The sequence below is a fragment of the Carassius carassius genome, chromosome 10 (genome assembly GCF_963082965.1).
Source record: "Carassius carassius chromosome 10, fCarCar2.1, whole genome shotgun sequence".
Classification (NCBI taxonomy): Eukaryota; Metazoa; Chordata; class Actinopteri; order Cypriniformes; family Cyprinidae; genus Carassius; species Carassius carassius.
In genome coordinates this window covers 4987730-5003203 of record NC_081764.1, presented here as the reverse complement: position 1 = coordinate 5003203, position 15474 = coordinate 4987730, and the positions used below count along the sequence as shown (strand labels likewise).

General features: G+C 36.9%; 1 protein-coding gene across 1 annotated transcript; it reads right to left on the bottom strand.

Moving 5' to 3' along the window:
• Nucleotides 1–406: 406 nt before the first annotated feature.
• Nucleotides 407–11031, bottom strand: LOC132151585 (protein APCDD1-like). Its single transcript, XM_059559799.1, has 4 exons — nucleotides 10644–11031; nucleotides 3303–3486; nucleotides 2470–2998; nucleotides 407–1889 (listed from the first exon to the last, which is right to left on the bottom strand). Exons 1-4 carry the CDS (start codon nucleotides 10702–10704, stop codon nucleotides 1119–1121), a joined length of 1545 nt encoding a protein of 514 aa, XP_059415782.1. The 5' UTR covers nucleotides 10705–11031; the 3' UTR covers nucleotides 407–1118.
• Nucleotides 11032–15474: the final 4443 nt, after the last annotated feature.

Below are 15474 nucleotides of genomic sequence, written 5' to 3'. Positions count from 1 at the left end.
TGTTTATGTTTGACAGATTAATTTGGACTTCTGGGAATTTTTTCTTTCTTCTTCTTCTAAAGTTTGCCTCCAGAACAAAGAATCACTCCACTCTGTAAAAACAGAAAATCGCACGCTCTGCTAAATTAAGACTGAATGAGTTGAACACTTCCTATTCTTCCAAATAAACAGGGGGAGTGAATTGTACGCAGAGTTCTGAGAACTTACACTTTAGATATTGGCGAGTGCGAGCATAATGTGGAAGCCATGACAGCTCGGTTCAAATGTCTTGCACATGTATCCAACATTGGATGTGAATTTAAGCATTATGTAAGAGCTTATTGACCGTGCATACAGTAACACACAATATGTTTTGTATATGTACATATGCTATGGAGAATCAATGTTCAAAAAAGCATCCATGGAGTTTCTTATCAAAATTACTTTAATATTAGCAATAAATATGTTCACCCTCACCATTACTAGAAGATTAAAGCTACGTAAAAGTTATTAGATTGCAAATTGTCTTGAAGACAGCAACCTAATATTGAAAGAATACAGGGAGTTTATGTTGAATGTAGCCATATATGCTCTTCAGATCAAATAATCAGGACATACAAGATCAGAAAAATATTTTGAGTTCCAGCGTGTTTGTTTTATTTTTGGAAATCTTTGTTCTTTCTTTATTCCCAGTCAAAAGGGAATCTGAATGTCCATTTGTATCTCCCATATCTTTGGGAAGAATTGCAATTATAATGATTGTTTTCATACAGGTTCCTTGAACACTCCCATTTCCCATTGGTTGTTCAAACAGATAGTGATATCAATAATCTTGATGGAATGTCGGCAAATATACTTTCTACAGAACAATCAGGCTTTGAATAGATATCCATGTAGCATTCTTCTGGAGTTCATATGAAACAGCGCTCCAAATGACAGACATCAAAAATTAATGTTGATACACTATATGATAAAAAGGATGTTTCTATGTAAAATTTTGCTTTATGAAAGTCTCGGATGTAAAAAGTTTTTTGTTATAGCAATGAAGTGAACAATCCTCCTCCATTCTCTCAGATTGTAAAATGCCCATAATAAATGGGTCAGAATTTGATCAGTAAACGTGAATGCCATGTCATATTTTAGAAAAGATAAATATTCCAGCACCCTGCATTTAGAATGGTCAGCAGAAACAACGAAGAGTGCAGTGCATTAGCAAAGCTTATCTTGGGTCCCACTGAATGATCACTGAAGGAACTGTAGCGTGGCTCCACCCCAACCCTTGTGCTGCATTGCACCATTGGTGTCTGAAAGGACGTTGGCCTTTTTGCAAGTCGATCTGGTCTGGACCCATCCGTGGGCCTTTCTCCACTGAACAATAGGGGGCGCCCTTTATGATCCACTCCCATCTTAAAAAGCTCATACTCTTTATGTGGAAGTCGTATTCCCAATGCATCGCATCCGTTCGTCCAGGTTATGTCTTGCTCAACACCTCTCTCCCATCCACCCGCCTGACCACATCTTCTATTTTGCATTGAATTAAATTCCCGCAATAGTGCTTGGTCATACACAATCACTTTTGCTCGTGTCACCTTGAAGATAAGCTCAGTGGCCCCACGTACTTTAACGGACTGTCCCACTTTAGCATAATGACCTGATGCCAATAGTGTAAAGCTGGGCTGGCGGCACATTGGGTCGGTGTAATGTTGGTAGGTGCCCTCCCAAATGCGTTGCTCCTCGTTGAAAACAAAAAGGCGAGTGAGGAAGAGGACAGCTGGACGGGACTCGCAGCGTTGACTCACCCAGTTTCCATTTAGATCCAGAGTGATGGAAGGGGATGGAGGAAGAATGGGTGGATGCTGTTCAGAGGATCGGTATACCAGGGTGCACACTGGGCATGGGTGGATGTGGTGCTGAGAGTAAAAACAAGGATATTGTTAATTCAGTAATTATATCATACTGGTCAGTGGTTTGGTGACAGGTTTTTTTTCTTTTTCTTCAGCAAGGGCATTAAATTGCTCAAATGACAGTAAAGGCATTTATAATGTTACATACATATTCAAATAAGTGCTGTTCTTTTGAACATTCCATTGAAGAACATTTTAATCTAAATAACCTTTTTTCCAATATAAAGAGCCTTTTGTGGAATGGAGAGTTTTAACACTCTTAAAAATAAAGGTACTTTATTGGAATGTATGGTTCTACGGACAGGGTGCCCAATTCCTCTTCCTGCAAAGTTCAGTTCCAACCCTGATCAAATGCAACTGAACCAACTCATTAAGATCTTCAGTAGCACTGGATAATTACAGACCAGTATTGGAACTGTACTCTGCAGGTTGTTCTGCAGGAACAGGATTGGTCACCCCTGTTCTTAGCATTGCTGTCAAATCCCCCTTTTAGAACCTTTATTTTTAAGAGTGTAGTAATTGAATATTGTCAGCATTTTATCCTAAGCAGTTTTTTAGCAAATAAATACTGTAGTCTTAACCTCACCATAGCATTTTGCAAAGGCTCTTGGTAACCAGTCGGTCTGTGGTGTACCCTTTCATTCCAGTCTGTGTGCACATCTCCTAAAAACATCTCCTGAGCCGGCCTGCTGTGAGAATGGTGATGGTTCTCCACCCGCAGCAACTCCAGTTCCATCATGGATAACCCAATAGCACCCAGGCAATCTTTCTCTGCTTTGGCATTGAAGAGTTCATAAAAGCGATGAGGCACCAGCTGTCCTCCAGCTTTGAGCCCCAGGCAGGAAGAAGGCAGGCGGGCAGCGAGATGATAAATGGCCTTCTGGTTGTGAATGACCATTCCTATTTTATGGAGGTGGTGCTCTGCTTCAGTGGCTCCATGGGTAATCCATGAGGCCTGGCGTAGCCGCAGTTTACCTCTGATCACGAGCGAGTAGGTTGGGATGTGGCACCCGCTGTCAGAGTAGTAGTGCTGGAGGGCCCTGAAGAGACATGTGGGGCTTTGGTAAAATGTGTAGGATCGAGTGAGGAATTCTGGACCAGGTCGCACTTCACATCTGAGAAGAAAATAAGTTAGAAAGTTAGCCAAAATGGCAATTGCAAACCATTTTACTTCCATAATGTCATGCATTTTTTAAGTGAAGGATATTCAATGAAACAAAATGACTGAACTACTTTAAATTACGCTTGGCTCGTTGCTTCACAGGCTTTAGTTTCAGAGTAGGTTTCTCAACACTGGTATGCACTCAATCGTTTACAATAAGACCAGGATTTTGAGTTGAAACATAAATTGGGTTGAATTTGAATTCATGTTGACTTAAAAAAAGTCAAAGTAGAAAAGTGTTTCTAGTTGTCTCTTACCTGCTTGACACCCAGTGGCCCTCCAGTTTGGGTGGTATGGTCGCTGTGGTTCTTGCTTCACTCTGTAGGTGGCGTAGTTGAGTCTGGCACTGTGGCTCCCAAAACAGTCTGGTGCTGAGGTTGGCAAGGGGTACGAGTGGGGCCGTGGGCGCTTCCCACAGCTTACTGCCCCTCACACACAAAACTGAGGGGAGACGGGGAAATTATCATTCTATTATCATTCTGTATGTTATCACAGACATTGCATATCTGCCTGCATGTAAGCTTATTGGTAATATGTAAGTGTGGTTTAGGATTTTACGTTACTACTCATGCTTTAGTTTAGGACTTAAAAAATAATTAACCCAAAAATAACCCTCAAGTTTTTTCATCTATTTTTTTTTTTTTTTAGCATTCCATCACTTGCCCACACATGGAACCCTTGCAGTGAATGGGTGCCATCTGAATGATAGTCCAAAGAGCTGAAATAGAGAATGGTCTGAGGTTGAGTACATTTTCAGTGTTTGTTTTCTTTTCATCATTGAAGTTAGTGAATTACAGTACATACGTATAAATTGTATTGAAAAAAAATTATATTTGTATTAAACAATGATGTTTTAAATCCGAAAAGGTTTTTGTATGTTAATGTTTTTAATAAAAATATTTCCATAAAGTGTTCATAAACTTTAAGCTAGTCCTAATTAACAGTTTATGTGGATTGTTGTTGCTTGTAAGAGTTGCCAATATATTAAATCCAAAAGGCTTCACTGAAATTGTTTCAGAAGGTCTAAGTTTGAAATAATGTGCTAATCTCTTTTCATGACTCTGTCACCACATTTCCAAATAAATTAAACCTTTAAAAAACCTCAGACACTTCAAAAAGCTTCGGTACCTCCAGCAATAGTAAAAAAAAAAAAAAAACTCCAAGAGAAGCATTTTCATTTCATGGTCTTTTACGGTCCATAAACAGGATTCTGCTGAACTGGAAGTGGTTGAAGGATTTTGCATTTCTGTAATTTTCCATATAATGAAACTTGATGAGGTCTATTAGAGCCATATATAGACCCCAATCCTGCTCTGACCATTATTTGTGGTGAGGTTTGGCATGTCAGTGTCACTTCAATCAGACACCATCTTCTAGGGAATGGGAAGGCATATGTGGCGCTGGCCAATGAAAACAAAACTTTTTGACTATTTTTTTAAACAGTCATAAAAGCAAACATGGTTCCAGCTCATGAGGAGTGAGATTTGTCAACATGGCACTTGGCATCTTTATTTGATCGGTAAAACGGCTGTGTATTTAATTTATAGTTTAGAAATTTATTAATCAGTTTGATGAAATTTCTAATCAGATAAAACCTGCTCTCAGAGGAGGTTTACCACGACTTAGGTGCCCTTGAGCAAGGCATCGAATCCCCAACTGCTCCCCGGGCGCCGCAGCATAAATGGCTGCCCACTGCTCCGGGTGTGTGTGTGTGTGTGTGTGTGTGTGTTCACTGCTCTGTCTGTGTCCACTTTGGATGGGTTAAATGCAGAGCACAAACTCTGAGTATGGGTCACCATACTTGGCTGAATGTCACTTCACTTATACACTTATAGAGAAGCTCAAAACAGAAAAGCTTTTATTGCTATTTGTTAACTGTAGCCCTAAAATTTCTCTGATTGAATAATTACAGAGCATTTATTGAGCATGTCAGGCTGGATCTGGTTGTTTGCCCTAAAGAAGGGAATTATTTCCTTATGCTGTTTGGTAAGGAACCAGGCTCTGCTTTTCTAAGGGTTTTTTTCTTTCCCAATATGGAGCCAGTGTGAAAGCACACTTGTTTCTCATGATCACAGTAAACTGATAATGTTAGATAGAGTTAGCATGTGTTTTTCAGCTGCTTGTTTGTTTTTTCGATGGTTCAGCAGCCTCTAATCAAGCTGAGTTTCTCCATTGCAAGTTTTTTCTTCAGTGCAGGCCTGTTTTATGTTACTATCTATCTGCATGTGGATCACTTGTACAACATACACATTTATACCCAGACAGCAACATAGTGTTGGCCCAGATCCAGTCCATTCCAGATGTGGGCCGGATCTGGGCTGACACTGGTTGATATCTGGGTATAGGCTAGCTTCTGGGCTTTCCACAATTGAAATTGTTAACCCTGGGTCATTTTCAACCGTAGTTTATTGCATTTTTCAAATTTGAATAGTTGGTAGTCAGATTTTAAGGCAGTGACATTTTTTTTTAAATATATTTGCATTTGCCACTGTTCAACGTTTTAGCTCCTCTCAAAGCTCAGGAATATTTACTGAGACAGGTTCTCTTTATGTTTATGATTGGTTGCCTGTTGCAAAACCTCTGAAGCAGAAGCAGGCTTCATAAACTTCTGTTAAAAGTGTGTGTGTAACACTCCTTTAATTGGTTAATGAGAGCACTGTGTGTTGTTGTTGCGTTATATTACTAGCTCTAAGTTATGGGTTCCTGCAAGACCTGAAGTGACACACACTTCAGGTCGTGCAGGTCTTGTCTCCACTAATGAGCTGATGAGTTGAATCAGGTGTGATAGATGAGGGAGACATACAAAATGTGCAGGACTAGGGTACTCTAGGACAGGGGTGAGAGCCACTGCTCTAAGTATAAACACGGTGTAAGTTTTGTGAGGATATCACAGCAAGATCCTCTCTCTCTCTCTTACTCTCGCCCGTGTGTCCAGGTCAAAGCGGCAGTACATGATATTGAGCAGCAGAGGGCGCTGTGGTAGAGTGTGTGTGTGTGTGTGTGTGTGTGTGTGTGTGTGGTCTCTTTGCTTACAGGCAATTCCCTTTAGTGTGAGCCAAAGTAAACTACCTGTCCTAATATTCCAACCACTCAACACCCCCAGACTCACACACTGGAGACATTGATTTATAGAAGAAGTGAGGCAAGGAAAAGTACCTCCAACTGGTTTCATGTGTTTGTTTTTATTTGTCATTTCAATTTGGACAGCTCCTCTCTCACCCCCAATGCGTCATTACTGAATAGTGGCCAAAAATAAAATATCCCCTTTCCTCTCTACCACTATAACTCCTGCCATTTGCCATTGTCTATTTATTATGCAAATAAGAATGAGAGATATAAATAAGACAATTTTGAATACTCATTCAATAAAAATAAAAAAAGTCCAGTTGTGATTAACCTTAAAACTTAAGAACTGTAAGGCCTTATTTTCATTCACATCGAACCAGTGTTATTTTAATATCAGTAATAAACTATTATCTTCATTTGATTCATTTTTGTTAATATTTTGAATTAGATTTTATTTGAATTTTTTGTCAGTTTTCAAGAAAATGATTATTATACTTTTGTTGCGTTTTTTTTAAATGTTTTTTTTTTTTTTTTTTAGTTTATAGTTTTAGTTTATTTAGTACTTCAACATAATCAAAATGAAAATGACAAATGTTGCCTTGGCCGCTAGCTTAAGTGAAAATGCTTCTATTTTGCACTTTTTTAATTTAATACATATTATAGAGTAATAGTTTGAAAAGTCAAACTAAAAATCGATATTTACTAATTATAATATTTCATATCTTTATTGTATTTTAGCCACTTGTATAATATTTGCTTTAATTAAAACATGCACTAAACCTTAAATTATTTCCATGGTTTAAAAAAAGAAATCATACCATCTTACATGTAATGATTTAGAACCACTGCATATATCAAAGCGCAATACTATCACCATGTAATATCATCATCACTGTACTATTGTACAGCCAATTGCATGAAATGGCCCCATTTCAGTGTTTACCTGGCTTTGTGCCGCCCGTCCGCCCCTGCTTTGATAACGGCTCCCTGATGAAAAAACTACCATTTACACCTCATTTATTTTGGATAGAGCTCAGATTCCTCTCTCCCTCTCCCTCTGTCACACTCTTTTTGTCTGATGAAGTACAGTTACAGAAAGGTAAAGTTTCATATAGAAAGTCAAGACTGCATGTGAGTGCATGCATATGAGCACTAGAGGCAACAAAGGTGTGTGCATACCTTTGTATTGTGCATATGTTTATGAAAAGAGTAGGAGAATATGTTTGTCTGCTGATATGTGAATAGTTATATCTCCATTTAAGTAAAAAAAAAAAAAAGTCTGGTTTTGTTGTTGTTGTTTTTGCCCAGTATCTTTCTAACCACTCTGTTTCATTATAATTCTGCAGCATTGTTGTCTTTTCATGAACGTTAAACCTGCTTAATCCAGCAGTTTTCATTAAGATAAGGGATTATGCGAAAGTTTCTCCCGCAAACTAATGGTTACCCCTATAGAGTTAACTCAGCATCACCAATAGTGACTAACCAGCAGAACTTCTGAGTAACTTAACCTTAATTTTTTTTTCAATTCTGTTAGGTGTTTGCATCTACTTAAGACAATATCTCTCTAACCTAACCAAAAACAACTAGAATTTGATTATAAAATGAGTGTTAAATCAAATTATGGAACAAATGCAATTAACCTCATGAACTTCTGACCTTGGTCTGCCTAACACAACATTCGCTATATCTTAAAATAAGTGGGATTATGTTACGCTAATTTTAACTTTAGTGGGTGTCATGACAATTTACATCCTAATAAAAAACTCAATAGTTCAATGATTTTCAATAATATCATCTTATATCACTTTGACATATATGATTTTATTTATTTTTATTTTTTTACGTTTTTTTGAGAAGTCTCTAATGCTCGCAAAGGCTTTAGTTATTTGATAAAAAATACAGTAAAAACAGAGATATTTTGAAACATAATTACAATCTATGTTTTCTATTTTAATATATTTTAAAATATAATTTATTCATGTGATGCAAACCTGATTTTTCAGCATCATTACTTCAGTCTCCAGTGTCACATGATCCTTCAGAAATCATTCTAATATGCTTATTTGCTGCTCAAGAAACTTTTTTTTAATTATTATCAATGTTGAACACTTCTGTTGCTTAATATTTCTGGGATAAAAGTTTGTCAGGATTTTTTTGATAATTAATTTATTTGAAATAGAAGTAATTTGTAACTTTATACATGACTTTACTTTTGATAAATGTAATGCATCCCTGCTATATAAACGTATTAATGTCATGTAAAAATCTTAATGACTTTAAAACTCTTAAATGGAATTGTATATTATACATATCATGTATATGGGCTTATCTTACTTAAAAATGTGAAAACTGAATATATATATATATATTTTTTTTATAATAACCAACTTTAGATGCAAAAATCTAGCTCGCTGCGGACCACAAACCAAATCAGTTAACAGGACAGTTAGTAACTGGTGTGATCTTTCGCTCCTAGCTGACTGATGATTTTGAAGTGTTGTGCATCAGTCAAACTCTCTCTGACCAGCACTGGGCCTCCTTTTATCTATAAATGTCTGACAGGCGTTCTCTCATGCCATCAAAGCAGACATATTTTTAAAAATGGTGGAAATGGAGAGGAACAAACAATGCTGAACAGCTGGAAAAAAATTGGTGGCGATTCTAGCGAATACTGGAAAGCCTTCATGCATTTTTTGTAATACATGTTGAGGCATAACTTCTTGTAAAATCACCTTGTTTAAAATAATTTTCCACTTTAAATCAAAGTAGACAAAGTGTAACTGCCAACTTCAATACAGTGTTGCATTTAGTATCTGCTCAAGCACATGAGCATGACATAAATCATTTTCCCAGGTCACTGCCACTAAATGGCATATGAACAGAAGGGGACATTGGCCTGTTACTCTAATCATTATTTTAATGGTGGCATTAGTTCCCCGTCTGCGATTTGCTTTCACAGGAAACAATGGCCTCCTCTACACCCCTGCTAACTTTAAAACAGCCTGGAACAAAAACAGGGGCCGGCGGAGAAGAATGACAGGTGAAAAGAACAGTGCATGGGGAAAGGTGAGAGTAAGACCAGTGTCGAGTCAAACGCTTTTCCATTTACATTTAAAGCGCTTTAAACTTCACCTGACTGACTTGATTGATTTGAAAGAAAAAGGCAAATTTATGTTACATATGCACTCTTAAAAATTTTAGTTGTGCCATTTGAGAACCTTTTAAAGTTCCTGAACTGACTTTTATTCTTTATTTCTTTAGAAAACCATCTGTGCTGTGCTTTAAAAAGAAACCAGAAACTGATACGCTGATCTGAAGAACCTGTAAATGTAACATCAAGAATATATTTGTCTATTTATCTCCAAAGCAATCTGTAGGCCATACACAGCAAAAATACAGTAGTTGATAAGAAGGTGCTGCAAAGGACGTTATTTTTTTAAGAATATGGGCTTCAAAGTTATAAATTTCAACATTTTCATTCTAAATTCATAGTTTGATTAAATCTTTTGCATGCAGACCAGAAGCATTTTCAAGACTTTTGTACCCCACCGTATATTTTACAGCAAGGAATGAACTACATCTGAAGTATGAAAGGGTGTACGCATGAGTTTAGTTTTGTCATGTTTTATTAAGGTTAATTAAAGCTTCAAAACTTTAGCTGAACCTTGAGAGTTGCATGTCATCCTTTAGATCCTAATTACTCTTGTGAAATCCAGACGGGGGTGGGGGGGTGGGGGGGACACAGTAAAATATTTTGTTATAGTAGAAAATGCACAGACTTGTGGTTTTGCTTGGCAGCTCTTATACTTTCACACATTAACAATAAGGCATTCTTAAGCTTAAGATTCTCATATTTCATATTTTTGATTATTTGCATTTACACTAATACCATAAAACAAAAGATTCATTCATTTCGATGAGCCATAAAGCTTATTCATAGACATGTTTCGGATTGTTTTGCCTGTTTGGATCTGTAACAAATCCAGATCAAGGCTGTACTAATATGATACAAATAAAGGTTCTTCAGGTTCAGCAAAGAACACTTTTCTTAAATTTTTGGCTGTATTTTTTGAGTTGCTATGGTGCTTTTTGATTAATCAAGGTAATGGTGTTGCATTGTAGCTTTTTCAGATGAGCATATTTGGTTTCTTTACAACAGTGGTTCTCAGTCCCCGTTCTGAAGCACTGCACATTTTGAATGTCTCACTTATTTAACTCACCTGATTTATATCATTAACTCATTAGTTAAGGCTCCAAGACCTGAATTAGGTGTGTCAGATAAGAGAGACATTCAAAATGAGCAGTTTGTTTTCTCAAGAACTAGAGAATAAAAAGCTCTTTGTATGACTTCATAACCTTTTTTACTGGCATCACAATATAAAAACCATTTTATGATTTAAAATTATCAGGCACATAATCGTGTGGTTTCATGATTTTGTATTTACCAAATATTTACCAGTCTTATAAATAGTGTCTTGAAATGGGCAAAACCATTTGCTTAATTTCGAATGAGAGAGAGAAAGTTAACTAACCTTGTATGAGAAATACTATCCAAGTTTTTTTCAACAGGTGAATAAATCTCTCCTCAGCCATGAGTCTCCAATTCACTTTAAAATATATGTGGGGTTAAAACGAAAAGGCTTTGGAAATGCTCTTCTCCTGGATGTTCAGTGCGTCAATGAGAGCGTGTCCGATGAGATATTACCAATCATGCAGATACATTTAGTCCAAGTTTCATCTTCAAACATGAAGTTTTCCATTCATGGTAGGACTTACTGAGTGTGCAAGATCTCCATTCTTGATGGTGCTTGAAAGTCCGTCCCTTGTTGATTTTGTGCTCTCTCTCTTGTGATGTTAAACCTGTGTGGTGCTTGTAAGAGTCTGTCTTTGGGTTGCTCAGATGAGAAGAGCAAGAGAGCGGAGAGAGAGAGAAAAGAGGAGGGAACTTGTAACCACCCAGCATTAACCCTCTGGGGAGCACTCAGGGTAAGGTGCAAAAGGGCACAATCAAAGCCAGCAAGTTGAGAAACCTGCCCGCAACATTAGATTAAACATAAATGTGTTAATCAAACACACACACACCTATATATAAACAGTTTGACAGATGCAAAGTAAGCAGAAGGTTTCCTGCTCAACTTTGTAATCCTTTAAATCTTTTCTCCCTTTACCTCATATACACATATAATATGGGCATAGTTAGTGTTAAAAAGCCATGGCATGGTGCCATTTGAGAAAAAGAGTTGATGTATATCATGTATATATTGAGCTTGACACATCCAGCTGATATGATTTTGAAATGCAATACAAAAGAGATAACACTATGGAAGTACAATCCAACAAAATAAATCTGTTAATATATTACATATGACCCTAGATAGCATTAAAAATACCATCTATAAATAATATAAAATATCTACTCTAATGATATATTGAATGGATTTCATGCATGTGAGGTAAAATATGAGTACAAACTTAATCAGGCATTAATGGTGTTTAATGTGCTGATGAGAACACCTTGAAACTGGCTCTTTGTATTATGATGCTCCAGCAATTGCATTGAAGAGCAGAGCTGGGAACGCGTTACTGTATTCTATTGACTTTTCCTGATAACGCAGTAATGTAATTTGATTACAGTTACTAATGTCAATATAATTAGTTACTTAAGTTGCAAATGCAGTGTTAAGAAAAAAAATGAAGTAGGCTTAAAATCATGTTTTGCCCTTCAGTATGAAGATGAGTTGTACAGCATTTAGATGCAATGAAAGGTTGCCTATCATATTAAAAAATGTGGCATTTTATTTCACATATTTTAGTCCGGCCTTATATTTTGGGAAATTCCAACTGGAAAAATGTGTACACGTTTATGTTCGCGCATCTCATGTGCATGATTAGTTTATGAATAGCGGGCGCTGCACGTGGGCATGATCACATTACAGATAATGCGCACAGGTGGGGAAAACTAGACCTTGTTGGTTTAATATGGATTACTTTATCAGAGAATATTTTTTTTGATAAGACTTAATTTATTTAAAATTAGACGCTTTAAGCTTTCTATAGATATAGTTGTGTGTGACGTATTCGCTGAGTTTTGGTTAATTTTGTGGTGACAAAAGCACAACATTTTTTTGTGATATCGTGAGTGTGCACAAATAAAAGTAAACCATTTAACATTTCAAATAATACATTAAATTACAGAAAATTTTAAGTTCTTTTCGCTGTTGTCAGGAAAAAAAAGCAAGTTGCTGTTTTGATACTTATGTAATATTTCAGTCAATATTAAAATACTGAAAGAACTATGATTTTCACTTTGGGTTTGATTACTTAAAAAGTAAACTTGAAAGTAATTAGTAATCTGGTTACTTTTTAAATGCAGTAATGAAATCAAATTTTAAAGTAGTAATTAGTCATTTGTAGTGGATTACTTTTTTTTAATATACCCAACACTGTTGAAAAGTTTATTACTCACTATTTTCTATTCTGGTTTGAATTCTATGTTATGAATTCAAGTTGAGAAATTAACGTATATGTTTGGATTCAGAAATGCATAGAAATTGGACAGTTTAGTGTTTTTATGGGCAAGGTAAGGTAAATTAAATCTGTAACTCACTAAACTCGAAATCGTTTTGCATAAGCCCTGGCGTATGAACTCATTAACTCTGAATCTGAATTCTTGTTGAAATTGAAAGCTTGTTCTTGTCTGAAAGCCTTCTGTGATGTTATATTTGGGCCCTGACTTATAACTGTTTGTGACTGCTGTGTCGATCAGTCATTCATTTAGTAATGTGTTTGTTGCAGTAAAGAAGTGATGAGTGAGAACAGAGTTGGACTGCGGACATAACCCTGAGGAGCACCAGACCATGTTACTGAGTTTCACCACTTTTGGTTTGCTGTGATGATGCAATCCGGTGTCTAATTGCCAGACAAGCTGCACGAACTCAGTGTTTCACATTTCCATAGTTTATGTGAGGAAATAACATCTGAAATTCAGAACTACAAGTAACAGTCAGTACAGTTCATGTTTCATGAGGTTTTGCTAGAAATGAGAGATGGCATGAATGTGGAATTTAGTTATTTCTGTTTGTTCAGTATATATATATAAACCTGTTTAAAAACAATCATTATTTTTGCAATTTAGTTTGGTAACAATAGTGGCGGCAAATTACATAGTTCACCTTTAATCATTCATTATATTAGGAAATAACTGTTATTTAGCTCACATGTAAGAACATTAGTTTTACATCATATTTCCAAGATATGGTTACAGCGCCCCCCACAGGACCTGTTTAGTTTCTACACACATATATGGACATATTTTCTGACTTGTCCCTTTTTCCAGTCTCTTTTTTGACTTTTCCCTTATAATGCTGGCAGCTTGCAATCTAACACACCCATGCACCCAAAACCACAAACACCTCTAATCAAAACCTTTCTGTCTCACTGCCTTCTTTGTCACACACTCTTACACACAGATTTTATGTCATAGCGGTGCAAAGCTTCTTTGGAAAACCACTACCCATTTCATTCTTTATCCCCCCTTTCTCTCATTCCCCTGAGGCCTATGCAATCAGTCATCTGTTTGATCATGTGGAGATGTGGTTTTCGTGTGTGTGCTGGCTTGATGTGTAGTTCTGTCTTGGTGATTTGAGATATGAAAGAGAGTATTTTCCCCCCTCACTTCCTCAGTTTAAACCAGAAATGCTGCAGCGGTTTCAAACTAGTGAAGTCTAACACGTGGCGGTCGTCCAAGCTGCAGGAGGTCCAGCCCAGACCAGGTGGGTGAGAAGGGGTCTCGAATGGAACAAAAGCAGAATCATGTCCCTGTGCATAAGATAAGAGCCACTCTCTAATTATCACACATTCGCATCCCTATGTGCTATCGAGCAGCTGGGTGCCTGCAAATGCACACTGACATGAACACTTACTTTAAACACAAACGCACACAGATTGGGTTGACAAGCATCCCTTACGCTCGTAAAAATAAAGATTATTTATTGGTGTCTGTGGTTGCAAGAACTTTTGACATCCATGGAACATTTCCATTGTACAAAAGTATCTTTATAATAGTAAAGGTTCTTTTGTCATTAAGCTGAAATCAAAATGATTGCATCTCAAATGCATTTTTAGCAATTCAATCAAGGAGTGATTCATTTTTTTAGCTGCAGACATCAATCTCAAATTGAAATGTGATTTATAGAAAATAGAGCATCCCTTAATTTTCTAAGGCAACCCCTTCACAAGAACTGACCCTGAAATACGTACAGGACATTTAGACTACATATAGTCTGCTTAATGACTCGAAAATACCCTTACATTAAATCCACAGTTGACTTTTCAATATTCAAACAAGCTTTAGCATGTTTGCTCTTTGGTTGCTAATTGAAATACTTGTGTCAACAGTTAGCTATTTTGTCTATTTACATTTAATAGTGTTTATTTCTAGACGAGGAAAAGTTGCCTTTTGAGTATTTGGGCCTCCTGCTATGGATTCCCTCACTGGTGGTCTTAGACAGAGCAGATTTTGCCTTTGCTCCTCTGATACGCCACTTTTAGCCTTTCTCTATCTGCACTGATGTTTATCTTTTTTACATATTCAGAGCACAACCAATGCCCAAACAAGTCAGAGCAGAGCAACTTGGGAAGCATCCCGGCAATGTTGCCCCTCTTTCATCCAGAATTCCACACAGTCATAGTCTGGAATAATTCAATTCCCGTTCCAATGCCACATGGAAGATACATTAGTTGGCCGACCACTGACCCCTTGTGTGATTCTTTGGCTCTGTGTATGAGAGGCACAAAAATAAACATTTGTATGCACAAACATGCAGAGTAACAGGCATTTAGACACGCACACAGAGGCTCATTGGTGCAGGACTCCTCTTTTTCTTCCAGAGGTTAGTCTGACAACAGCTGCAGCTTTCAGTGATCCAGACACTAAAATAAATAACAAATAATGATGTTGGGCTATTTCACAAATTACCCATATTACTTACAGATTCTTTTGGCCTCTAACTCTGACCCAAATTAATCCAGAAAAAAAGTAACTGTAGTCTGATTACAAGTATTTCAAAATATATCATATTCAAATCACAAGTACTTATTTTGGTAATTATGATTACAGAATTTAGACTACATGCAATCAGTTACTACACAGCAATGATATTGTGTGTGTGTGTGTGTGTGTGTGTGTGTGTGTGTGTGTGTGTGTGTGTGTGTGTGTGTGTGTGTGTGTGTGTGTGTAGTTTTTTACTAAAATGTAATCACTTTCCGCCTTCACCCAATATTGTGTGTGTGAGGCATAACAAATATTATTACAGATATTGCCAGGGTGTTGCTGTAAGGTTGCTAAGAAGTTTTGAGTGGGGT

Excerpts from the sequence above, each read along its gene's own strand:
- LOC132151585 (XM_059559799.1), bottom strand. The coding sequence starts at position 10,704 with ATGGCTGAGGAGAGATTTATTCACCTGTTGAAAAAAACTTGGATAGTA. Across the intron at positions 3,487-10,643 it reads GATAGTATTTCTCATACAAG|TTTTGTGTGTGAGGGGCAGT; the intron begins GTTAGTTAACTT and ends GTCTCCCCTCAG. Across the intron at positions 2,999-3,302 it reads GGCCACTGGGTGTCAAGCAG|ATGTGAAGTGCGACCTGGTC; the intron begins GTAAGAGACAAC and ends TTTTCTTCTCAG.